This window comes from Ordospora pajunii (genome assembly GCF_021821965.1).
Source record: "Ordospora pajunii strain FI-F-10 chromosome Unknown Cg_11B, whole genome shotgun sequence".
Classification (NCBI taxonomy): Eukaryota; Fungi; Microsporidia; family Ordosporidae; genus Ordospora; species Ordospora pajunii.
In genome coordinates, this window is record NW_026848134.1 from 22,748 (window position 1) to 47,430 (window position 24,683).

The 24,683-nt window shown below is 38.6% G+C and overlaps 16 protein-coding genes across 16 annotated transcripts; 8 read left to right on the forward strand and 8 right to left on the reverse strand.

Moving 5' to 3' along the window:
- Positions 1-398: 398 nt before the first annotated feature.
- On the forward strand, positions 399-3,779 carry HK407_11g16510 (putative IKI3 protein; the record flags this gene model as incomplete). Its single annotated transcript, XM_060421604.1, has 1 exon — positions 399-3,779. The coding sequence occupies one exon, from the start codon at positions 399-401 to the stop codon at positions 3,777-3,779; it is 3,381 nt and encodes a 1,126-aa protein (XP_060276214.1).
- Positions 3,780-3,863: 84 nt separating this feature from the next.
- On the reverse strand, positions 3,864-4,712 carry HK407_11g16520 (putative undecaprenyl diphosphate synthase; the record flags this gene model as incomplete). The annotated part of the gene is made up of 1 exon (XM_060421605.1): positions 3,864-4,712. The coding sequence occupies one exon, from the start codon at positions 4,710-4,712 to the stop codon at positions 3,864-3,866; it is 849 nt and encodes a 282-aa protein (XP_060276215.1).
- Positions 4,713-4,775: 63 nt separating this feature from the next.
- Positions 4,776-5,999, reverse strand: HK407_11g16530 (uncharacterized protein; the record flags this gene model as incomplete). Its single annotated transcript, XM_060421606.1, has 1 exon — positions 4,776-5,999. One exon carries the CDS (start codon positions 5,997-5,999, stop codon positions 4,776-4,778), a length of 1,224 nt encoding a protein of 407 aa, XP_060276216.1.
- A 124-nt stretch (positions 6,000-6,123) lies between these two features.
- Positions 6,124-8,754, forward strand: HK407_11g16540 (putative SNF2 protein; the record flags this gene model as incomplete). Its single annotated transcript, XM_060421607.1, has 1 exon — positions 6,124-8,754. The coding sequence occupies one exon, from the start codon at positions 6,124-6,126 to the stop codon at positions 8,752-8,754; it is 2,631 nt and encodes an 876-aa protein (XP_060276217.1).
- Positions 8,755-8,892: 138 nt separating this feature from the next.
- Positions 8,893-10,116, forward strand: HK407_11g16550 (uncharacterized protein; the record flags this gene model as incomplete). The annotated part of the gene is made up of 1 exon (XM_060421608.1): positions 8,893-10,116. One exon carries the CDS (start codon positions 8,893-8,895, stop codon positions 10,114-10,116), a length of 1,224 nt encoding a protein of 407 aa, XP_060276218.1.
- A 91-nt stretch (positions 10,117-10,207) lies between these two features.
- HK407_11g16560 (RecF/RecN/SMC protein) lies at positions 10,208-13,273 on the forward strand (the record flags this gene model as incomplete). The annotated part of the gene is made up of 1 exon (XM_060421609.1): positions 10,208-13,273. The coding sequence occupies one exon, from the start codon at positions 10,208-10,210 to the stop codon at positions 13,271-13,273; it is 3,066 nt and encodes a 1,021-aa protein (XP_060276219.1).
- Positions 13,274-13,383: 110 nt separating this feature from the next.
- Positions 13,384-13,719, forward strand: HK407_11g16570 (uncharacterized protein; the record flags this gene model as incomplete). The annotated part of the gene is made up of 1 exon (XM_060421610.1): positions 13,384-13,719. The coding sequence occupies one exon, from the start codon at positions 13,384-13,386 to the stop codon at positions 13,717-13,719; it is 336 nt and encodes a 111-aa protein (XP_060276220.1).
- A 61-nt stretch (positions 13,720-13,780) lies between these two features.
- Positions 13,781-15,103, forward strand: HK407_11g16580 (uncharacterized protein; the record flags this gene model as incomplete). Its single annotated transcript, XM_060421611.1, has 1 exon — positions 13,781-15,103. The coding sequence occupies one exon, from the start codon at positions 13,781-13,783 to the stop codon at positions 15,101-15,103; it is 1,323 nt and encodes a 440-aa protein (XP_060276221.1).
- Positions 15,104-15,122: 19 nt separating this feature from the next.
- Positions 15,123-15,797, reverse strand: HK407_11g16590 (uncharacterized protein; the record flags this gene model as incomplete). The annotated part of the gene is made up of 1 exon (XM_060421612.1): positions 15,123-15,797. One exon carries the CDS (start codon positions 15,795-15,797, stop codon positions 15,123-15,125), a length of 675 nt encoding a protein of 224 aa, XP_060276222.1.
- Positions 15,798-15,930: 133 nt separating this feature from the next.
- On the reverse strand, positions 15,931-16,467 carry HK407_11g16600 (putative TB2/DP1 protein; the record flags this gene model as incomplete). The annotated part of the gene is made up of 1 exon (XM_060421613.1): positions 15,931-16,467. One exon carries the CDS (start codon positions 16,465-16,467, stop codon positions 15,931-15,933), a length of 537 nt encoding a protein of 178 aa, XP_060276223.1.
- Positions 16,468-16,656: 189 nt separating this feature from the next.
- HK407_11g16610 (cytidine/deoxycytidylate deaminase) lies at positions 16,657-17,082 on the forward strand (the record flags this gene model as incomplete). Its single annotated transcript, XM_060421614.1, has 1 exon — positions 16,657-17,082. One exon carries the CDS (start codon positions 16,657-16,659, stop codon positions 17,080-17,082), a length of 426 nt encoding a protein of 141 aa, XP_060276224.1.
- Positions 17,083-17,124: 42 nt separating this feature from the next.
- HK407_11g16620 (myosin) lies at positions 17,125-20,433 on the reverse strand (the record flags this gene model as incomplete). Its single annotated transcript, XM_060421615.1, has 1 exon — positions 17,125-20,433. The coding sequence occupies one exon, from the start codon at positions 20,431-20,433 to the stop codon at positions 17,125-17,127; it is 3,309 nt and encodes a 1,102-aa protein (XP_060276225.1).
- Positions 20,434-20,620: 187 nt separating this feature from the next.
- Positions 20,621-21,214, reverse strand: HK407_11g16630 (uncharacterized protein; the record flags this gene model as incomplete). Its single annotated transcript, XM_060421616.1, has 1 exon — positions 20,621-21,214. The coding sequence occupies one exon, from the start codon at positions 21,212-21,214 to the stop codon at positions 20,621-20,623; it is 594 nt and encodes a 197-aa protein (XP_060276226.1).
- A 167-nt stretch (positions 21,215-21,381) lies between these two features.
- HK407_11g16640 (uncharacterized protein) lies at positions 21,382-22,182 on the forward strand (the record flags this gene model as incomplete). Its single annotated transcript, XM_060421617.1, has 1 exon — positions 21,382-22,182. The coding sequence occupies one exon, from the start codon at positions 21,382-21,384 to the stop codon at positions 22,180-22,182; it is 801 nt and encodes a 266-aa protein (XP_060276227.1).
- A 23-nt stretch (positions 22,183-22,205) lies between these two features.
- On the reverse strand, positions 22,206-23,231 carry HK407_11g16650 (uncharacterized protein; the record flags this gene model as incomplete). Its single annotated transcript, XM_060421618.1, has 1 exon — positions 22,206-23,231. The coding sequence occupies one exon, from the start codon at positions 23,229-23,231 to the stop codon at positions 22,206-22,208; it is 1,026 nt and encodes a 341-aa protein (XP_060276228.1).
- A 963-nt stretch (positions 23,232-24,194) lies between these two features.
- Positions 24,195-24,683, reverse strand: HK407_11g16660 (uncharacterized protein; the record flags this gene model as incomplete). Its single annotated transcript, XM_060421619.1, has 1 exon — positions 24,195-24,683. A coding segment is annotated over one exon (489 nt), but the record flags the coding sequence as incomplete, so codon positions are not given.

Sequence of the window (24,683 nt, forward strand, 5' to 3'; positions counted from 1 at the left end):
GGATTCACATAATTGTTTATAAGCCTTTGAACAAACAGAAACCATTCTTTCTCAAGCCTGTCCATGATTATCTCGAATTTTTCTCTTGCAATTTTAGTGCTTGAATGGCCCAAGTATTGCATGTCATATCTATCAGAGCTATAAACAATCTCGTCAAATATCTGTGTATCTTTGTACTCAGGCAAATATTGTTTGTTGTTAGTGCACTGCATGCCTTCTAATGAACACAACGAAGTTTCAGGTACATTATCATGTACGCTTGGACAATCGCAAACAACCTTATGCTTTAAAAATATGTCCAGATCGCCATAAATGCTCTTATAGCTACGCTCTTCCCTCGGAACGTCATCTGTGTATCTGGGCACAGACATTTATGGGGATTGGGCGTCCCCATACGGATGGATAATTTTTTTATTCGCCATACAGAAAGAACATGCATTGGCACTGAAGAATGGATGTATAGCAAAGGCTATATAATGAAAAATGGTGGGATACACGACTTCACATGCAGAAAAGTTCTTGATGTTCCGTTTACTGTGAAGTATTTATATGCTTTGACATTTGAGTATCTACTGATCGACGAGTCGGATACAATATATCTTGCAAACAAAAGCACGCTTGAAATACAGGAGATTGGAAAAGTAAGTGGTGTAATTGTGCTTGTGAGTATTTCCAGAGACGAAAAGTGGTGTGTAGTTGTGACACATGCAGAAATACTTCTGTTTGATGCATATATTGAGTTCAAGAAATCTGTTAAAATGGAGTTTGATGGATTGATTGGCATTGAGTGGACAGATCATGATGATTTTGCATTGCTAACTGCAAACAGAGTTTATTTCTATGATATATCATTAAATATAGTCGGAAGAAGCAAGGAAAGGGAATATTCAGGAATAACATGGAGGACGAAGTATAACATTTTTGGATGTGCATCTACGGAAGGGATTGTTTTTGTCGAACCGAATGGGCTAGAGCATGGAGATATCATTGAAGAGGTCTGCGATGAAGTTTTCTTTGTTGAGGATCTTGACATTGTCCTGGCAATGAAGCATGTGCCTGAGGGATCGGTTTTAAAGGTGCTATACATGAAAAATTTCCATTGGTATCGAAAGTCGTCAATAGTTGTGCCTGGACGATTTGTTTGTGTGGAGCAAAATACGGTGCTATTCAAGGATAAGCAATACATGACAAGAGCATACATATTTGGCGAAAAGACGTGCTTTGGATCTGAATACTATGTGGTGGATGGAGCGAATGTGCTTTACACCGACTTTTCGAAAAGGATAATTCCTCCGCCTTTGTTTTCAAGGATGATTGAATGCGATGAGGAAGTAATTGATGTATCTGCACATAAGAATGGAGGAGTAATATTACAGTTGAGCAAAATGAAGGTGTTTAGTATTTGTGAAACAGAATACAGAGAAGAAAGGGTGTTTCCACTGGACAAGAGATTTGATTTTGTTGTTGCTTTTGATAGATTTGTGGTGTTGAAGCGTGGCAGTGAATTTGTTTTTAAGTCGGTTAATGGGGAATACGAGGTGGAGATTGATGTAACAAGCATTGTAAATGATAAGATAAGAACAATAGAGTGTAAAGAGGAGATCCAAAGGATTGTAAAATGCCTGGAAGTGGCGTTGAATGAGTATGGGGCTTTGAATATAGCAAAGATGTATAATCTCAATGAAAAGCTGTGCATGGTACTTCATGATGGAAGGATTATTTATGATGGAAGAGCTGAAAAAGCTATTATAGATATAAGGCTGCGATTTGAAGTTGGGGTTGATAATAACGGAGCAATTGTTGTTCACAATGGATCAACACTATCACGCGAAGGGATCTTAGAGCAGGGAGTGGATTCTTTTATACTAGGAGAGTATGGAATGGCAATCACGATGGATCGAGCATGCAAGATAACCTGTGGAGTGAATGAAAGCACTTTTGAAGTTGATCAAGGATTGAAGCTGCTGTGCATGCCCAAACCGAAGCTGATTGGCGAAACAAGGCATGGAACTCTTGAAACCTTTATGCCGAAGATATATAGCCTAGCAAGCGTGGAAAAGATGATAGAGCTAGGAGAGTATGAGGAGGTTGTTGCGAAGTGCCGTAGACGTGTTGTTCCGTTTTCCATTCTAACAGGCCATCGGATCGATCTTAGAAGGCTTGTTTTATGCTCAACAAACAATGATTTGGTGTGCTTTTTTAATGAAGCTTTCGGAAGAATGAATGGCTTTGAGTTTATACTGGAGAATGAAAAGATTAAGAGATTGCGAAGAGTGGTTAATTGCGACACAGTAGTTAGCTTTTGGAGGGAGAAGATGCATGGCAGGCCTGATAGGAGCATTAAAAGAGAAGATTTTGATGTGCGCAATCGTCTTAAAGCACGCTTTGAGGAGATGATATGTAATGACGGGGCAATCGGACCGAGTTCGATAGGGCATCTTATTGGAGAGATGTGTGATAATGAGGTTGCTTGTGGAGGGAATCGGTCTGAGAGTAAAGGAGACATATGCGGCAGGAGTGCAAGTGTATTTTTGAACGAGCTCCTGTCTGCTCTGGATCTGGAGTACAACTTTGAGTTTGCTATTTTTTTGCTAGTGAAAATGAAAAGAATGGACCTAGCATTTAGAGTTGCAAAAAGCAATATTCAAAAAGGTGTAGAGTATATGCTGACGATTACTACGGTAAAAAATGTGGTTGAGCATGCAATGAAAACATGTGATGAGAACTTAGTGGTTGATGTAATGAAGATGTGCAAGAAGGATGCATCTGATGTTATAGATGTGATACGTGGAAGCTCTATAGAGATGCAGCGATTCCAAGTAAATGAGTACTTTGAAAGTAGAGTGGAGGCTCTTTATTATCTTAGCAGGTATGGAACAGAGGATGCAGAGGAAGAATACATCAAGAGGCATCAATTGATAGACGAGGCATTGATATACGAAGTATGTGGAATAAGTAATAGGAGGTTTGGCTTTTATTATGAGATTTGTGCAGAGATGTGCAATGCAAAGGATGCATATATTCTTTACTTAATGGCAACGAATTTCAAGATGGGACTTGATACTGCTGTAAATAATCTGCTTTGGAGAGAAGCAGTATTGATATACAAATATATGGTTCAGGAGAACGAAGCTGGCAGTGCATACGAGCTGAATGATGTGTTTTACGAAATGCTTGCAAAGCGATTGATAGATTCTAGCATGCATTTTGAGGCAGGCCAACTGATTGAGGAATGTATCGGAGATAAGCCAAGAGCATTTGAAGAATATGTCAGAAGCAAAAAGATGCGAGATGCATATAGAGTATGCACGAATGGCAATGATATCAAAAAGGAGGCACGGAAATGTCTTTTGGAGAGTTTACTGGATCTTGAGGATATAAAAGAGTCGTTTATAAAGTACACTACTAGATTCAGGTCTATTGAAGAGCGAATCGATGAGCTTTTAAGCGACACATCATTTAGCTATACCGAAGAAGGATGCAGAAGCAGAAAGCTTAGGAGCAGGCCTGGGGGGAGATATGAAAGAGAATTTGTCATGAACAAGATTCGAGAAATTGCGTTGGAGCTGATGAAATGGAGAGACAGTACCGAAGATCTTATTGCTATATTCAAAAATTTTGGAATGAACGATTGCATAGAAGCCCATGATAGCTCGTTCATTGAATTAGGAAAAACGATTGCATCAGAAATAGAACTAATATTTGAAGATAGCAAAAGGCAGCTCTATGATAAAAATCGGCCGATTGTTGAAAAGCCGGACATGAGCAGGTGGATATGAACAGACAAAATACGTGTTATGCTGAATTCCCAACAGGCATTTACTTTACTAGGATGGCTTTGTGCCATTCATGTTTATATTATATCATAATAAATATCTATCTTCTAGCTTATGTTTCAGAAGTATAAGAAAGAGATGCGTAGAGGATATTTCTGGCCATAATGGCTTTGCAAAGAAAACAGAAGTACCCTGTGCAACCTGACGAATCATAAAGTCGCTAAGCCTTTTTTCATTGCCTGTTCTGATGAGAAGATCAACATTATTATTGAATTTGATACCCTGAATGATTTCGTCCTCTGCAGAATATGCAAAGAAAATGTTGACAAGTATATCTTGATTAAACTGTGTTTCATTCTGTATGAGAATAAGCTTATCTCTTATGTCCTCCTTAACAAGATCAAGTCTTCCATAAACCATTATTTTTGCCTTGATTCGTATGTTTTTTTCCTCTGGGGATTTGAACTTGTCTCTTATGATGTTCATGATTCCATCTACTTCACTGCTCTTTCTCTTGAAGTTCTTGATTGCAAAGCAAAAGAAAGAAACTTCTCGAATATCATAGGTGTATGCAAATTGAATGAGTTCATAAATCTTGTCCAGCCCATCATCTCTCTCAAATGGATCTCCAAGCCCTTGCTTCTTCATATACCTCCGGTTTCCATCGCAGATAAACGCAATACTCATTCCCTGAAAGATATTTATTATGCTACGATCAATTGGTTCATGAGCGCATCTTTTTGTATGGCTTCGTGCCCTGAGAAAAGTACAGCTGCTTATAAATGCGAAACCTTGCAAGATAGAAAGGCAACATTGAATAGCCCATAAAATGCAGTTTATAAACCTGATTACATAGTGGCTATTGACAGAATACTCAATTGCTTGTGAAGCACACATTGCAACGACCTGCACAGTAGACATAGCAGTGCTCTTCATGAGAGGGGCTTTTGCAAAATAATAAGGTTGGTTTGAAACTCATTTACTGTGAATGGCCTTGGATTAAATAAAGTCTATGGAGTTTCTATCTAGCCTTTCTACTTCCAGCTCAAGTTTGTTTCTTATACTGCTTTCTCTATTTCTTTGATTGAGTAGTTCATTGTTTTTTACTTTCAACATGTTGTATATTTTCTCGAGTTCTTCGATACTTCTCTTAATTTCTTCTGATCTCGACTCTTCCAACTGAAGCTCTCGGATCCCCATATCGTGCTCCTCGTCGTACTTCCTTATTCTGTCAGTAAATATTTTTTCTTCATCCTCAAGAAGAGCCAGCTTTGATTTTTGATCATCAATCATCTTTGAAAGCTTAAGCAGCTCGTTTCTTGAGATCCTGATCAGTGCAAGGGTTCTTCCGCGCTGTATATCAACCTCCTTCTTGTTGATTTGCAAGTTCCTCAGGTGATTGCGCTTGGTGTGAAGCTTTGCTATCATAATGTCTTTTGACTTCTGAACATCTTGGATTTTTTCCGACACTTGGTCTATTTCCTGCGAAATTTTGTCTATACTGCTTTGCAGCATGTTTTCTTTTTGCTTGCTTTGCGCCATCTTCAGGCTGATCACCGACTTTCTTGACCTAGGCTCTTCATCAAGCATTCTTCTGATTATAGATGTTTCAGGCCCTTCATCTAATCCATCATCAAGATACTCATCCAGTACATTCATCTTACTACTGCGAAATGAGAGTGGAAGATACGACTCTCCGCCAGGCTTCTTGGCATCCACAGAAAATGCATTTGCATACTCATACGCTTTTGGACGTAAACTCAGCCCGGTAAAATCCATGCCTAAGGACTGATCGCCTTCTAACAGGTTTGTGCTATTCAACGAAGTGTTTTTATGCTTTTGGATACCATATTCATTTGCACGATTGCCACTTACAGCTCCAGAGCCTCCTCCATGGAATACCCTGGCGGCAGGTGACGAAGATCTCGCTACAGACTCCCAACTGCTATTTATGCTTTCGTTTGTATCCTTTAAGCCGTCACTGAAACCATTGCGGCGCATGATGTTGAATCTTTCATCGATGCTGCTAATTGGCTTTCTTGTGCCATTAATATTTGCCACTATAACAGTGCCTTCATTGTTTTTTGCAGTGGATTGCAAGACATCAATTGCTCTTTTTACAATCTCTGGATCACGTGTTTTCTTGTCAGTAATGCCAATGTCATCGACGACGACTATCTTTGAAATGCATGAATGCAGCATCAGCATTATAGCCGGAACCATTATTTTGTTTATTCTGATGCGGATTATATTGGCTTCTGGTTTCAAGTGAAGAGCCAGTTGGGCCAGGAGTATAAATAAACATTCAAGCAGGGAGTAAATCGGCACGTGCTTGTACAGCCCTAAAATGAAAAGAGAGGATTTGGAGGAGATACAAGCAATTTATGCAAGTTACGGAGAGGTTTTTGATCTAAATAACGTTAATGGCCGAAGTTTGGATATGTCGAGATGTATTATTGACATACAAAGCACCTTGTTTGGGTATCCGGAAGTGAAGAACATGCATTTTCTGGTGGAAGAGTGTATAAGCCAGGCAATAGGTGATATTAGAAGCCATCAAGGCGAAGGCGAGAGTGATGTGCGTAGGACTGCAGAATGGACATCAATAGCAAAGAATGTCAAGAAAGTTCATTCAGCAATTGAGAAGTATGACTCTGTACAGGCTGCGCAATGCCGCAAGATCAGCACGATATGTGCCAGAGAGCTGAGAAGGGGGCTTTCGAAAACGTCGAAAACAAACCCGGCTCTTAAGTCAAAGAAGATATTCAGAGAGCTGTCAGGCCATATTAAGAAGACGGAAAAGAATATCAAGGATAAGACGAAGAAGGCCGAGAAGGCCGAGCTTGAGAGGAAGAAAAAGGAGATGGAGGAGAAGGAAGAGCAGAGGCAGAAGAGAAAGTTTGAGTATTTGCTGAGCCAAACAGAAATATTTTCTCATTTTATTCTTAAGAAGAACAAGTGCAGCAGCACTGCAGAAAAGGATGATATTGAGGAATACGAGGATATGCGTGGATACGAAGCAGCGATTCTTCAAAAGGAGAAGCTGAAGGAGTTTGACTTGGATATACCGTCTAAGAAGTACAAAGAAGCAAAGGCAGATGAGGAAACGAGGTATGTATCACAGCCAAGCATTTTAGTATGCAAGCTAAAGGACTATCAGATCAAGGGATTGAACTGGCTGGTGAGTTTGTATGACAAGGGGATTAATGGGATTCTGGCTGATGACATGGGGCTGGGAAAGACGGTGCAATCGATTTCTTTACTTGCATATTTGTATGAGACGGAAGGAATATCAGGACCGTTTTTGGTGGTTACTATTTCGTCTACTCTTGACAACTGGGCACAGGAGTTTGCGAAGTTTTTGCCGAATTTCCGAATATGCCGGTTTTCTGGATCACCGAGCGACAGGAAGGAGTTGAAGAAGCGATTCAAGGATTGCGATGTAGTGATTACGACGTATCAGACAGCGGTAAGTGATGAGAGAATGCTGAGGAAGATCAAATGGCAGTATATGATTCTTGATGAGGCACAAGCAATCAAGAGCAGCTCATCGCGAAGATGGAAGGTGCTTTTGGGGTTTAAGGCGCGAAACAGGCTTCTTTTGACAGGAACGCCTATACAGAATTCGATGCAGGAGTTATGGGCGCTTTTGCATTTCATAATGCCAACTCTCTTTGACTCTTTGAGTGAGTTCAGCGATTGGTTCAGCAAGGATATTGAGGCGTCTGCAACTTTGAGAAAGAGTGTTGATGAAAAGTCATTGCAGAGGCTTCATGCCATTTTGAGGCCTTTTATGCTTAGAAGGCACAAGTCTGATGTGATGCATGAGCTGGGGCAGAAGACACAGATTGATTTACAGTGTGAACTGAGCTACCGGCAGAAGGAGCTATACAAGGAGATTACAAGGTCGTGCAATAGTATGGAGATGGAGAATTTATTGATGCAGCTAAAGAAGGTATGCAATCATCCAGATCTTTTTAAGAAGCTGGAGCCCACATGTGGATTGAGTCTTGAGGTGAGTGATGGAATAGGCCATGCTGTTGTATTTGGACGAAGCAAGATTAATGTCAATGTTCCGAGCCTTATAGCAAACGATGTTGTTGAGATGTGCCATAGAAAGGAAATAGAGCTGATGAATAAGATTAAGAGGATAAGAATGCTTTTTAGAGCGGGGGAGTGTGAGAATTGGTACATAAATCAGAGCTTGGACTATATGTACAACAGAGATGTGCTTAGAAGTGCTAATGATGTTTGGAGCAGCATATTGAAGAAGATGGAATGCATGGAAAAGGTTGTGATTGAAAATGAGATATCTAAGCTGATTTCTGAGGAAAAATTCTGTATGCAAAGATACATTTGTTGTATAAGCCCGGTGATTGCAACTGCACCAAGGCTTGTTTCGAGCAAGGTGCTTCTTCCGCAACTTGATGTTGAAGGGCTGTATGTGCCATTAGATATGACGATATATATGCCACCTCTGAATACATTTATTAGTGATAGTGGAAAGCTTGTTGTTCTTGACGAGCTACTGCCGAAGCTGAAATCTGAGGGACACCGGGTGCTGATTTATTTCCAGATGACTAGGATGATAGACTTGATAGAGGACTATCTTGTAAAGAAGGGGTATAGCTATCTGAGGCTAGATGGTAGCCTAAAAGCATCTAGTCGTGCCGAGGTGATCAAAGATTGGCAAACGAATGATAGGTTTATATTTTTGCTGAGCACTCGTGCAGGAGGGCTGGGGATTAATCTGACGGCAGCAGATACTGTTATATTCTACGACAGTGATTGGAATCCAACGGCTGACCAGCAAGCGATGGACAGGGCGCATAGGCTGGGCCAGACACGAGACGTTACTGTGTACCGGCTTATTACAAAAGGAACAGTTGAGGAAAGGGTGCTTGAGAGTGCGAATAGAAAAGATGAGATTCAGAAGATGGTAATACATGGGAATGTATTTGAAGGAGAGAATTTCTGAAGCAAAGGATTGGTCAGAATGCATGTATATGATTGAATTAGAGCCAATAAATTGATTGATGCGAATGCATGTCCAATTCTTGATGACCAGGACTCCTTTTGAGCAAAGGAAGATATCTTACGCTCATGAGCAGTGCTTATGAGTTTTCTTGACAACTTAATTCTTGGATCAAGCACGCCGAAGTATACAGACGAGGTTTTTTTCCCATCGAAAGCATATGGTAGAGTGAGATGCAGTAAGAAGCATTGCACAGCAATGTGCACGACGAGATCTTATGCTGAATATGAGTTTTGGGCATACGTATTGTCTGAAAAAGACGTTGATATGAATGAGGTTCGGAGTAACATATATCGAATGGACGACGGATTGAGGTTTTCAGTATGGACTAAGTGCAGTGGAAGTAGAGAGGAAGGTATGGAGTTAGAGAATATAAGGCCGTGTGTTCTAGATGTGAGTTCTGATGCAGGAGACGTGGCTGGTTTTGAAGAAGTTGACTTTGGAGAAGACATGGCGATTATCAAGTATATTCTCGAGATATGCAAAAGTTCTGACGAAAGCAATGAAGAGGCGATATTTAGCATTTTCAAGAATGTAAGAAGGAGATTTGCCGGCATCTATGATGCTAAGCTATTGGCCTTGGTAATAAAGCATGTTATTGAGCTACCTTATGCCACGGCTAGGCTGGTGTATAAGTTTATTTGTTCGATGGCTCTGCATCATAATCTGAACGGGATATTTGTAGCGCATGGTAACAGCAGTGAGTGCATAGGAGCAGTTGGTGGTGGGAATGATGCAGAGATGCGTTTGTGCTTCTGGAAGATGTTGATATCAAAGTATCCATTATATTTTAACTATGTGATTGATTTTGTCGTATGCAACAAGGATATAGACATGGCAAGTATACCGAATGCGATATGTAAGTATCTTAACAGCGATAATATTGAAGATTGGATTGATTTTGTTTCAATTGCATCAAATATGAATAAGCTTGTGGATGTTTGCAGTATTTATAAGCAGGAAGGAGATGCTGTGCATAATGCCAACATGGATGAAGAGAGATATTTTGATTTTTTAGTTATTCAAAACGAAATGATTAAGGCGCAGGAGAAGTTAAAAAAAGAAGCCGATGAGAGGATCAGATGCTTACTGAATGAAAGGGATGAGCTTCTTGCACAGAAGTCAAGTTTAATGGAAGCATGCAAGGTGTTGGAAAAGGATCTTAAGGAATGCCAGGAGAGGTGTGTAAGTAAGGTTAGAGAGATATTTTTTGAGGCAGAAAGTGAATGTGAAGTGTACAGGAAAGGAACGGTGGAGCTGAAGAAGATGTTTTATGAAAAAGCAAGCGAGTGCCAATGGCCTTGATTAAAGTAGATGTTTATGCAATGTGTTTTATTGATTAGACGTTTGTTATGAAGAAGTGTTTAATATTAAAGAGGGATTCCCTCGGGATTGTATGTATGTAAAGAAGATGAGGCTTAAGAATGTCCAGAGCTTCAAGTCTGAAACAGAATTGGATTTTTGTGAAGATGTGAATGTGATTATTGGAAAGAACGGAAGTGGAAAGAGCAGTATTGTGTCTGCCATTCGATTTGTGATTTGTGCGGATAATGGAAGTGTGGAGCAGAATTCAGATTTTATTCATGAGGGAAATGCTGTTAGTGAGGAGGAAGCTGAAGTTGAGATCGTTTTTTGTGAGTCTATGGGAGAAGAAGCTATGGAGCGGGAGATTAGTGTCCGAAGAACAATAGGGATGAAGAAAGAAGAGTATTGTGTTAATGGAAAGGTTGTTGGCAGAGAAGAATTTGTTGGATTTTTGCATGAGAATGGAATTCTTACTGGCTCAAGTACGTATTTTATTGTTGCACAGGGAGAGGTTGCAGCACTTGCTACTTTGGGAGATGAAGGCAGGTATAAATTGCTGAAGAATGTTTGCGGAGTGGCTTGCTATGAAAGGGATAGAGAGGCGAGTGTGCGTGAGCTTGAGGATACAAAGCAAAATGAAGCAAAGATAAAGCTGATGGTATGCAGGATTGACGAAAAGCTCCGAGGCCTTGAGAATGACAAAAAGGAAATAGAGCTGTGCAATACGCTAGAGAATGAGAGAAGAAGGCTAGAATATGGATACATTGAGAGAGAAATACGAGAGATCAATGAAGAGGTTTTACGAGTGGAAAGTTTGATAGCGAATGAATATAGAGAGTGCTCTGATGATGAAAATGACTATGGCATTGAAGTCAAGGCGATTGAAGATAAGATAAAGATTCTTGCTGATACAAGAAAGGGGCTGAGTATAGACCACAGGTATAAAGGGAAGGCGACGGAAATTGAGAATGGAATATTTAATGTTGAAGAAAAGCGAAATAAGTTGAAAGAGAGGCATGCAGCAGAAGAAGAGCAGCTTTTGAAGTTTAAAGAGGAAGAAGCACAAAATTTTACACGATCTGTATGTGCCAAACATCTTATAGGATTTTTAGGTACACTAATGAATAAGAAGATAAGCCTTGAGGATGTAGAGGCAGCAAAAGGTATGCTGTATATCAAAGTAAATGAAACAAAAAAATGCAGAGAAGAAGGAGCTTCGAATAGAAATGTGGTGGAGAGAAAGCAAGCTCTCGAAAAAATGGTTGAGAGGAGAAAGTATCTTTGGAGAGAGGAGAAAAAGCTAGAGCTAGCAAAGAAGTCTATTGATGAGATGGTGAAACTGCATGAAAGTAAGCTTTTTCAGATGGTTGATGCTAGAGTGGATGTATATGAAAGTATAAGGGATGTGAATGGAGTTCTTGGGTATGTTTATGATTTAGTAAGTATACCAGATGAGCTTTTGGATGCATTTGAAGCAGTAGCAGGAAATTCGCTGTTCAATGTTGTTGTTAAGGATGAAGAAGTTGCATCGAGATTATTGAAAAAGATTGAGGGGATGAAGTTTAGAATGACGTTTATGCCATTGAACAGGATAGAGTTTAAGGATGAGAATGAGATAAAGGATCCAATGGTTATTTCCTTGGCATCGAAGATAAAGTGTGAGCCAAGATACAAGGCGCTGTTCAGGCATATAACACGTGATGCGTATTTTTGCTCTGATTTGAAGCAAGGAGTCTATGTTTCGAAGAAGCACAAGATCAATGTTGTTACTATTTCTGGAGATGTGATTAGTAAGGATGGGCCTATTAGTGGAGGGTATGAGAAGAAGAATGGGGCGCTTCGGGAGTATAAGAGGATCAGTAAGGAAGTTAAGAAGCATGAGGATGAATATAGCAAGATACAGCAAGAGATTAAAAAGATTGGAAGGGAGATTGATGAGGCAAAGCTTGTGATTGATTGTGGAGATGCTGAAAATAGATCGAGTGAGGTTTTGAATGGCACAGTAGAGTTTCTTAATGAGAAAGTGAAGGTATTGACGAAGATGGTAGATATGAGCTGCGATGATTCTAGAATGGAGATATGCAGGCGACTTGAAAGGCTGAAAGTTGATGAAAGAGAGATATTGATGAAGAGTAACTGGTTTATGGTTGAGATTGGAAAGATGGAGGCAAGGCTCAGGGAAACAGAAGCCGAAATGAGGAGGATGAATGAAACTATGAAGAGGCTTGAGGAGAATCTTAGTAAATCGAAGATGCATGATGAAGCACTAAGGATTGATAGTAGAATTGCAGAATTGCGAGAAAGAGAAAGGATTATAAGGGAGAAGATGTTCGATCAGGAGAATGAAGATATGGATGTTGATGCAAAAAGAGTGAATGTGGAAACAGAGGTGCTTATGAGGAAGAAGCATGTGCTGATAGGAAAGAGGAATGAGCTGTGCATGAAGATAGGTGCATCGGATTTCAGAAACCTTGAGTGTTTGTATCCTGAGAAGAGTAAAGAAGAATTTGTGAGTGAGATATTGCGGATAAATGAAAGGATTCGAGGATTTTGTATGATTAGCAAAAAAAGTGTGGCACAATGGGAAGATTATAGCAATCAACGAGATACAATTAAGAAGAAGCTTGAAGAGCTTAGTTATGATCGAGAAAAGATTTTTGAGCTTATATGCGAGCTTGACATGAAGAAGGAAAAGACTATGAAGCTTGCGGTGTCAGAAGTAAAGCATGTGTTTTCTGAGATATATTCAAGACTTACTGATGGGAAGAAGGGCGAGCTTGTTGAGACGGAAGAAGGGCTAGGAGTTAAGATTGATCGGGCGATGGATGATGTTAACTTGCTAAGCGGTGGGCAGAAGGCAGTTATAGCGCTATGCCTGATGTTTAGCATGCAAAAAGTATACAAATCACCGTTTTATGTATTTGATGAGATTGACGCTAATTTAGACTCACAGATACGCGAGAAAGTATGCATGATGATAAAAGAGATGAATGAATGGCATAAATGCCAGTTTATTATGGCTAGTTTTAGGAAAGAGGCTCTTATATGTGGAGACAAATACTTTAGTGTAGAGTTTAAAGAAAAGAAAAGTAGTGTAGCGCAAGTATCTAGAGAGTTAGCGTATGAGTTCTTAAATGATAGTCCAGATGGGAATTAGCTTTTTGATTGAGTTGATAACTTGCCTTAGCTTGGAATCTGCGGTAGAATGGAATATACATCCTGAACTTGAAAATTGCGTCTTCTGAATGGTTCTACAAACATTTGCTTATGAAAGTGTATTTGAAGGAATACTATGTCCTGGGCATGCCGAATGAATTTGTTGAGCCTTTAGATTTAGCAAAGAGATTGAGAACAAAGATATGCACACCAGTAGATATACTTAGAAAAGTAAAATGCATGATAACACCTCTCAGCATAAATAGAAGCGATGTTAGAGAAATACAGCGATTATCAAACTATTTATATCTCATTTCTACTAGGAACAAAATATTTGTGTCTCTGGTGTTTAATATGGACATGGCTGATCAGTTAATTGATTTTAAAACGATTATTATTCACAAAGTTTATGAAGGAATATATTATCATGTGGATGTTTGCTTATGAATAATAACGGAGTAATAAATGATATTTTGTTGACGCAAATGAAATTTGATACTTTACCCTGATGCTAAAGGATTTGATTGATGAAGATGAGTTTTGTAGGAAGCTTAGAATAGCCTCCGAGAATGATGCTGAAGATGGATTTTATATGATATTTTATAAACTTCTTATGGATCCGTCGCAACAGCTCCTGGACAGTCTTTTATCAAGCTATCCTGTACAAGATGTAGTGAATGGTTTAAAACATCTTATAAAGTTCAAGCTTTACAGACTTACTAATGACGTTTCTGGCAACCTGATCAATATTGTTGGCATGATGCTGGCCTATGAAGATAATGTGGATACATTGGTTGTGAATCTGCTGCGACATCATTTGATAGAAGAGGTTTTTTCGATGTATAAGGTTCATCCAAAGTACTTTGCTGGTCATCCCGTGTCTCTAATGTTTCTGACGTTTTTTTGTACGCAAAGCACTATATACCGGACGTTTTTTGATGCATCTGATTTTCAATCGAGGGATTTTCTATTTGTGCACATCAAAGAGATGATGGAAGATCAAGGTTCTGAGGCTTACATAGGTAAGAGATTCAAGAAGAATGCCTACAGGCACGACTTAGACCACCCATCCTTTCCGTTTATAGATTATTTTTGTTCAAAAAGACTTCTCCATGTATTATTTACAGCCACACCATTTAATATGCTTTCTTCTCAGCTTTCTGTGGAGCTCGAGATGAACATAATGTTTGTTCTTGAGAATGTGCATGGCATTAATTTTGATTTTTATATGAATCTGCTTTTTAAGGATTACATAGGCAGTGAAAAAGAAGCATGCAGAGTTTTGAGATTTATTGCAAACATTCCGTGTGCATTAAGCATATCTAATGTAGCTGACAGTATATTGAAGAGATATCCATCGTCTTTTGTTGCATTGATATATGACTTGATGTTTTGGAACAGCAGAGACAAGATCAACCAAAACCTGGCAGATTACCTGAAAGGGGTTGGCAACGAATGCATGCGAATGGCAAATCCTTTGCTAAATGAATGGCAATCTCTGAGATATGCGATTGACACTATTCATAGGAGGCATCAGCCGACTAAAGAATCGATATGTAGGATGATACACGGGCTCGAGTTTGATAGGTATTACGAAATGGTCCGAGAAATGAGAAGAAGCAGCATACCTATTATACCAATTGAAATGTATGATAAAATAATAAAAGAATCTTTCGAGTGGGATGGATATGCACAGGTTTATTTGTGGAAAATATTTGGATTCCAAAAGATATACTTTGGATTGGATGTTGGTGATGCAGGCGACAAAGAAAGAAGCATAGAAGCAATAGAAGGGCTTGAAATAGTCAAAAATCTATGCACATTGATATAATACATTATTTATACTGCTTTTACTGCATCCATCTTCTTAGTTGGTTAGTTTTGCTGATTGCTATTAAATCGTTCTTATACTTTTGAATTTCCAGTAGATGTTTTTTCAAGAGCCATGCGTCATCAATATGAAGATTTCTAAGGCTGACTAAGTAATTCAATTTCACAGTGTTATACTGAACATCAAGTGCATCTATAATTGACTTATGCTTGTATGCCTTCCATCTATATATTGCATATCTATGCATTTTTATCTTTATGTTTTCCAGAATAAGTTCCTCAGTGTGAGTCAGATCTGTAAAAGCAATATTCAAAAACAATCTATAGAAGTCTTTTGATGTACAGTCGATAGGCACACCCAGAAACTCGAATCTTTTGACATCTATCTCACTGATTGCTTTTGCATTTGTATTTGCATATATTTCAGTGAGTTTATCTGATTGTTCTATTGTATGCATCAAAAGTGCATATTCAACAACTATAGACATTTTTAAGTCAATCTGTGCAGGATGAAGATGCCTAAAACATCTTTTGCACAGTAATCCTTGAGTGTTTAGATCGAAATCACAAAGTAAGCATTTCATTCCACATTGCTGTATTCTAAGGTAATTCAGAACTGCTTCAACTTTTTCACGGTTTCTGTCGATCTTGACATTTCTCAGCACGATGAATGCACTTGTCCAATCGATCATCATCTGCATTATTTGCCAGCTCCGAAGATACGGATATGTCGTTTTATCAATGGTTTCAACAAGGTGTTTTAGAGATCATATCCACACAAATGCAAGGTTTTGTACATGTTTCACAAATAAACTACAGCAGAGCACTTTAATCAATTTTTTTAGCATCTTCGGCATCTTTCTTTTTGAATTCGTTCTCTGCGACTGTTTTTACTGCATCCGTAGCTTTCCTCACTGCATTTTCAATCCCGCATTGCCCTGTATACCAGTGCTCAGGTATTCGGATCAGTATGTTGTCATACAGAACCAATCCTGCTTTGAACCTTAGCGGTCCAGCCCACAGCACGAAAAAGAACTTCATTGTATACCACAGGGGAACAAATCGAAGTATAGGGCCTGAGTATGCATCTAGAGATGTCACTATTCCAAAAATCATCCAGAAAACAAGCATGTGCTTTATCTCCTCTCTCTTTGGGTTGACTTGCTTCAGTATCACAAGCGTCTCTTGTAAAGGAATAGCAATTCCAATCGTTGATGTCACAATGGGCCCAAAGGGTGTTGCCATAATGATAGCAATACAAAACAAGCATGCACCAAGCAATATGTAGGTCTTGTCTATTTTTGTCAGATCCTCAAGTCTTTGGAGCACAGGGATTTTGTTGGCTTGTTTCCTAAGGCACTCCATTTTCAGGGTTTGATTACAAACAAACATATACAGTATTTATCTTTATTTGTTTTCAAAACAAACTGCTGGGCGATAGATTTCATGAATAAATGCATAAACTAACCATGCAATACAAGTGTTCGATCAAATTCATATGAATGGGTCAGACTGCTGCTGTGTTCATGATTTTGTTTTTGGCTTTCCCATCAAATGCATGAGACTTTTATGGACATGGCATTTCAAGAAGCTATCAAGGCATTTGACTTGCAGGAAGTTCCTGTTGGATGTGTGGTTGTCAAAAACAACAAGATCGTATCTTCTTCGCATAACATGACCAATGCTAACAGATCACCTCTTGATCATGCCGAGGTTCTTTGCATCCGAAGCACAGATTGTTCAAATAGCACATTCTACATCACATGCGAGCCTTGCATTATGTGTATGGGAATAATATCAAGGCTAAGCAATGTAAAAGTATACTATGGATGCAAAAACGAGGTGTTTGGCAGCAAAACTATATGTGGCGTCGGAGAAAATACCACTTATATCCCAGACGAGCGCTGCTTCAGGATTCTGCAGAATTTCTATGCACGAGAAAACATATTTGCCCCAGAAGAAAAGAGAAAAGCAAAATAGTAGTGTACATGTTATGCGTTAGCATAGTGTTTTATTCATTTACTATTTATTCATTGATTTCAGTATAGACATCAGGCTTTCAGAAGGAATGTACCTTGGACATATAAAAGCATGGCGCGACGTGCTTGTATAGTTAGGCATGCTTATTGTGGGATCTTGAACAAATCTGTCATCTCTATTATCTTCTCCAAAATGATAGGATGCATCCGAATCTAGTCTCTCAACTATCTCGTTTATTTGCATGCAGTTGAGAATCGAGCATTCATCTAGAATATTGTCTGCTGTGGCACGCGCTTCTATAAGGTTGATCAGCTTTATAATTGATGTGATGTGCGACAAATTAAACATACCTTCTGAGTAGTTGATGCTTCTACAAAACTTGTCTATTTCATTGATATTGTAGTTTATCTGTACACCTCTGTTGAATGAAAGAAAATTCTTTCGGACAAGGATCTCATTGAAAACAGATGCATTGATTATTTTCAGTAAATAATTAGCAGATTCTATAATGTATGGCTCTGGGATGTGATAGTACAGCATTTGATGATGGAAGTATTCAAGAAGTCGAATCAGCTTTGAAACATGAGGCGGCTTGAAAATCTTCTTGAGATATCCCTCATTGCATTTGAATATAGAAAGCTGCTGATGCTCAACAATGGCATGAGGCAGTACTTCCAATACAGATACTCTTTGCAATTCACAAAGATGCTTGAATAATATTGATATCAGGCTTTCTATCTCTTCCACAAAAACATCTTCTCCTCTAAGGATACTCTGGTATTCAATCAGGTTAGACAATATAAACGAAATCTTGTGAATGTTTCTCTCAAACAAATGCAATTTAAGATATATTTCATCTATTATACCAAAACTTGTTTCAAATGCATCTCTATCAAGCTTGCTTACTACATAAAATGCAGAATGTGCCAAGCTTAGCATCTCTGGCCTCGGAACTTCTTCATTTGGAAACGATGGCGCAAATTCTAGGTATAGCTGAATCAAGCAGCTAAAAATATTGTACGAATTCGTAAATGACACGCTTATCTGCGATTCTTCATCCTCTCCCTCTTTTTCAGACAGTTTTCTTTCTAAATCCTCTACCCTTGCCTTATATTTCTCAAGTTCTAGCTCCACCATGTTTTTTTTCTTCAATGCTTCACTTTGGAATCTGTATTTCATCTCAAGCGATTTACAGCTTCTACAAGGTGCTTCGCAGAAGCGTTTGTATTGCTCTATCTTCAATTCCAGATCTTTAATTATCTCACTATATGTTCTATGGGTTTCGCCTTCATGGATGCATTTATCATCAATATCGATGCCGGAACAGCCTGCAACCACAGATTCTTCGTCTTTCAGCATCATATCATCGCACTCTATAACCACTGGAGCAGATGCAGGATTTACAGGTTCATTATTGTATTCATTTTCATTTACAAACGTAATTTTTTGCCTTTTTTCTTGCGAGTGCTTTTTCAAATATGCTCGCATTGATACCCTGATGATTCTAAAGCACTCTTTATAGGCATGGCTTCTACAGTTCTCTAATATATCCAGCGTCTGATTGCTCATGAAGCACTTGCTAGCTCCCTTTATAACACTCACGATTCCGTAAGCACTTTCTCCAAGTATACTGTATCTATTTTGAAAAGTTTCAAAGAGCATTTCCTGTGCAAAGCACTGCTTGCTTATTCGGATTGCCTGCAGAATTCCACACTCAAATAGTTGTTTTGATATCAATGCTCTATCAAAAACTCCCGGCTTTTTGTAAAGATTCGGCTTTAGACACTTGATATATTTCACCTGAGTTTTGCCTATAGAGCTCAAAAGTTCATTCATCGAGTGCTTAAAATATCGTACCAGATCTCCTTTGCTGTTGTCATCAGTAATAATCGGCATGTTTGTAAATATCTTTAAATTTCCCTTTTCCTTGTTCTTCTCAATGAACGACTTGAGGTCATATTCCACATCTCCTGCATAATGTGATACTATTATTTTATCGTCCACAGCTGTTTTGATGCTTGCACCAAGATAGTTTTTTATTTTAGTACCAAGATTTGCCGCACTGCCCCATGAGTTCTGACTTTCTTCACTTATCAGATCAGCCAGTCCACAAGGCTTCTCAATATCAACGATGCATTCTTTATCTGCTTTATGCTCAATACTTTTCCACACAATGCCTTCACTCTTGTAGTTATCTTGCTTTTCATTCAAAATCTTCCTGACAAATTCACTTTGGATTTTTTCATTTGTCCAATTGATACAAAATTGGTCAAGGCCGTTGCTTTTGAATGCCTCAAATCCAAAAATATCAAGCACTGAAATTGAACTTACACCACACTTGCCTCTCAATCGATTATTTATACATAGCGTGATGTAATTGAATATGCTTGAATATAATAATCTTGCCATCGAGTTCCTTATTGTGATTGCCTGTGCTTGCGTATTGAATACCTCAATCGTCTCTCCCTTGACTTGAATGGAAAGCTTAACCAATACTTCTTCAACCAGATCTTCATCAATGCCATATATTCTACAGAATTCAACAAAACAATCATTTCTTACCACTTTCAGAATACCATCACTGACAAAGTCAACAGAGCCCAGATACAGAATTCCAATCAAGTATTTTTCAATCTGCTTAGCATTTTGTATTTCTAATTGCTCAATAGAGGAGAATACTTTAGCATATTCTTTGGCATAATCTTCGAGCTCTATGGTGTTTGGCATACTGGATGTATCAATAAAATCATTCTTGATAAATAAATGGTGTGCGGCGCAAAGCTGATAAAACACATGGAAGTTTTTCTCTCCTTGCTCATGATGCGTAACTCTGCTCTTTTCAAGAAGATAAGTCTCAAACACTGCTCCGCAAATGCTTGTGTCGCCGTTGAAAAGTAACTTTATTCTCTTGCCAAATCTGGAGCTATTGTCATTAATACGTGTGCAAGCATTTCCAAACGCTTCCAGCACTGTGTTAGCAGCAGCTATGCCTTCGTGGATCGACATCTCGCTCTTCAATTTTCTTAATAGATAGTCTATCATAAGCTTTGCATTTTCCGTCTTGCCTGATCCCGACTCGCCACTGATAACGATTGTTTGATCTCCATGCACACTAAAGTCTCTGTAGCACGATTCTGCAACGCTATACACATGAACAACTTCTCTATCTTCATCAAAACATTGATTAGCAAAGCCATTCACACACGAATCCATTCTTGTGTATGGATTGACGGCTAGAAACACCACCCCAGACCTTGTATATATTTTGTTTGCAAAATACCTTTGCTCAAGAACATCGACAACCGTGTTTTCATTCAGATCATCTATTTCGCAAAGATCGTCATTCTGCATCCCTGGGCTGCAAATACCTTGTTTTGTTGCTGCATGAACCAATTGAATAACAAAGCATTCTGATTCGAGAAGATCGAGGTGATCAAGCAAATGAACCAGTAGAAGCAAGAAACATGTATCAGTTTACTGAGAGAAGTTACTTTTAAACATTAAAAGAACCAGCATCCATTTGCTTTCTAAAATATGCTTATGCCTGGTTAGAGGCATGCTTAACAATGATATTTAGTTTTTTATCAAAGTAGAGTAGTGCACAAGCAAGATCATCATCACTTTCAAGCATCACATATTCATCGTTGTATAAGATATACAGCAAAAATTCATTGTAATGCTCTAGACTTACAAATTCCAGGCTTTGAGAAGGCAAGAAATGTCCTCCAATTCTTCTAATCACACTCCTTTTGAAGATGTTAAATGACGGGCCTTCAAGAGGAACCAGGAATCTCAGGTCTGCGAACTGTACAAATACAACACCAACAATATCATTCTTGTTCAAGACAGTTCCTGATCGTTTGTTTTTGAATATCTGAAATATTTTGTTTTTTTTTTCGCTTTCACAGGGAATCCTTAGGCATGATGCGCCAGATATTTGAAACTTCAATCCTTTCTTTCTCTTTTCAATTTTGAGAATGCTTTCATATGGAACCTCGCCCACCAGCCTATCCTTATGCATGATTACAAATTTATCCAGGCAGAAATGTGTGGAGTATTCAAGAACTTTTGAGTTGAATTCGTATTTGCTTGATATGCTTGTTAAAACACCCTCTATTCCTTCTGCATGCATTTTGTTTTGATGTATGATGTTTATGTTTTCAGTGCAAACTATTGTTTCAACTTTGCCAGCCAAATGTTGTTTGCCGCTTGCAATACAAATTACAGAATAGCAAATACCGCCAGAGCTGTATATTCCCTCCAAATCAAACTATAAAACAAAGCCAATGGCAAAGGGAAATGAAGAGCAGAATCAGAATCAAAACATTTCTACCATCTCCTGAGTCTTTAGAGATTATAAAGCCATTTAAGAAAAGTAAAAAAGCAAGGAAAGAACGGCCTTCGAAACAGCGTTTAGCAAAGTCGATTTATGAAGAAACTGATCTTTCAAAACTCACACTGAGACAAAGAGTCCTCCATCAGAGATACCATCAGAACAAGCAAAGCGCTAGCAGTTTTTTCCTATTGTCTAATAACATATCAATGAATAATATTGAACATAAAGACACAGTTTCAACAGAAAAGGCACCAAAGCGAAGCAGATCAAAGCATAAGCGATCCATTATCTTATATGAAATAAAAACACCCGAAGATATCAACAAAGTTAGGCTTGATGCATTTGAAGAATATAATGGCAACTTATCTGATGCATTGTCCCAAGAAAGCAGCTATATCCCTATAGAAAGCGATTTGATAAAAAGCGAATATGAATGCCTGGAATTGCAATGTGAAGACTCATCTTCCATAGAATCTTCAATAATAGAGCCATTGTGTATTGAATCACCATTTTGTGACAAACCTATTGAGTCTAAGCTAGAGAACAGCAATCTTTGCATAGGATGTTTCAAAGACGCAATAAGAATTTATTGCAAGCTTGAGAATATGAATAGTATCCATCATTGTAGACTTCAGAAGCTTATAATGGTTCATAAGCACAGAATACGACAGAGTTTCAAGCAAAACACTTGCTTTAGCGTCATAAAAAATGACGAAGTCCAGTTTTTATATACACTCGAAAACGCGAGATGTTGTATGCCCTGACTTTAATATAGAGTTTAATCTGTTTATTTTGCTATTTCCTTTTCCTCGAATTCAATTATGCTTTCTATTTCCTGGACTATGGGCCCAGAATCTTCGAACCGCGAAATCCTTGTTACTTCAAGGTTTTTTGCATGCTTGTTGTCCGAAGGAGCATCAAATAGCTGATCGCGTATTGGGCAGAACATAGACATTAAAAGCATGTCAAGAACGAGTCTTGTGCCAAAATTCAAGCTCTGCTGGATTTGGTAGCATAGCTCTGTCATTTCAAATGGAATTGCTACAGTATTTACGGTATATGTGAAAAATCCATGGAGCATCAAGCAAAAGCTTAGTAAGTTTGTACTATCAAGCGACTTGTATTCAGAAAGAAATCCATGCTTTGCTTTGAGAATCATCAAAAGCACCACCGAGAGATACACCTCACTTCCTAGCAAGAATGATTCCATGAAAACGGCTGTCTTTTCATTTCCGATTTTAGGCCTGCTGTAATAGTACAAAATCAAAGGTGTCCTTAAAACCGCATATATTTTTGAGAAAGTAATGACCGATGTATTGAATATAGATTTCGTAACAAAAGTTCCTACAACAGACATATTTGTTCGGAACACATCAAATGCTCTTTCTCCACTATTGAATACAGAATATGCACACGGGCCCCATAGTCCAATCAAGAGGAACACAGCCGACATTCTAAGAACTCTAGAAACACTAAGAGAGATGTTCAGGACGTACACTAGATCTACACTCAGGCTCTTATATTTTATAGGATACTTTGCATCCAACACACCATTAAGCTCCACCCAAAATTTATCTATATCAACCCTTGTACTAAGATATGTAACAGTGCATATATAGACTGTTGAAAACAAAATAGAAGTCAATATGAACAGTGATCCAAGACTTCGAAGCTTTCCTTTGAATATATTGTAGCTGGGAAGTGTGCTTCTAGATGATCTCCAAATAGAAAAAACCAACAGCAGTGTAGAAAATACAGCCTCGTTCATGTACTGCATGCTTTTGAGGTCATCTTGGCTTACAGCATTTTCCATTTGTTTACTGAATCATTCTTACTTTATAAGACCGTTTTGCAATCTGAAACCGTAATCAAAACACAAATCCTACTCTTTTATTATCGATACGAATTCACTTAGTATACCAATTATGATAACTGTTTTCATAATGCATATTAAAAATCATATAGAACTTGTATTTTGTATAACAACAAATCATATATCACGAGGATATTAAGTTCGGGAAGAGATTTGGTGCGAGATAAAATGAGATGCCGGGTGATCTGATGGCGCTTTGATCCATGATCGGATCGTCCGTTATCAACTAATCTATCCATTTTTACAGCGCCAATATATATGCCATGCTCAAGCATCATGCATACCATGCCTGACTGCCAATGTAGCATTTGCAGAGTGTAACCCATGCACATGCATAGCAACACATCCAGTGAGTCCGTCAATAGGCTTCTCAGTGTGATGAGCACACTTGAAAAAATACTGCGTGATATACAGACTGGCGAGATAGACAAAAGCAGCATACACGAAGTTTCCAGGTGCATCAATGAGTTGAAGTCAAGCGCCATGAACTGACACACTGTCTACTGCACCTATTGCATCCAGCCAAATATTGTCATTTGCTACCCATAGCGTTAAATAAACATTGCTGTTCAACAACAAGACTCTATAAATCTATTTATTCGTATTCATTACACATATGCATGCATACATCACTACTGATATTTAAAAGTCATAGTGGCATCATAGGCTGTCATAGATTAAAGAATCCGGAATATATCCTAATTGCTTACAAAGCTCTCCGCCTTAGGATTCCTCATCTCATCTCAGTTTGCTTTACTGCTTTGAACTCTTCATTGGCCTTACTTCAGCATCTCCCATTCTGCATATCATATCTTCCCAGGCATTAGGCAAACAGTCCCAAATCTATTTTACTCTTACTCTTGCTCTTGCTATCCAGCGCATCGCTACTATTTACCATTACTACTACTGCAGCATTTCATTGTTGACTTCATTACTCACATCCACATCGACACCCATCCGCTGTACTACCCATTCTGTAATTGCCATTACACACGTGCTCACCACAACAATTACATTCTTCGCTATTCTACCTGCATTCTTACTTACATATACTCCATCATTCTTCTCATTCCCACCATTAATAACCGCTACTACACTCGCTATTGCCATCATCACTGCAATCATCACTGCCATCATTCTCACTCTCACTCTCACTCTCACACACTCATTCATATTCACACCCTCACATATGCCCTCATACACACCCATCAATACTCTTACCAGCGCCATCACTACACTTCCTCCTATCATCAATCTGTCATACCACACTGGCTTATTTGCACACTTCACATATACAATCACACTCAGTATCATTACCACAGTCACTGCTGCCATTGCCATCCTACTTATCACTGCTTCATCACTGATTGCATGCCCATTCATCAGTGCATT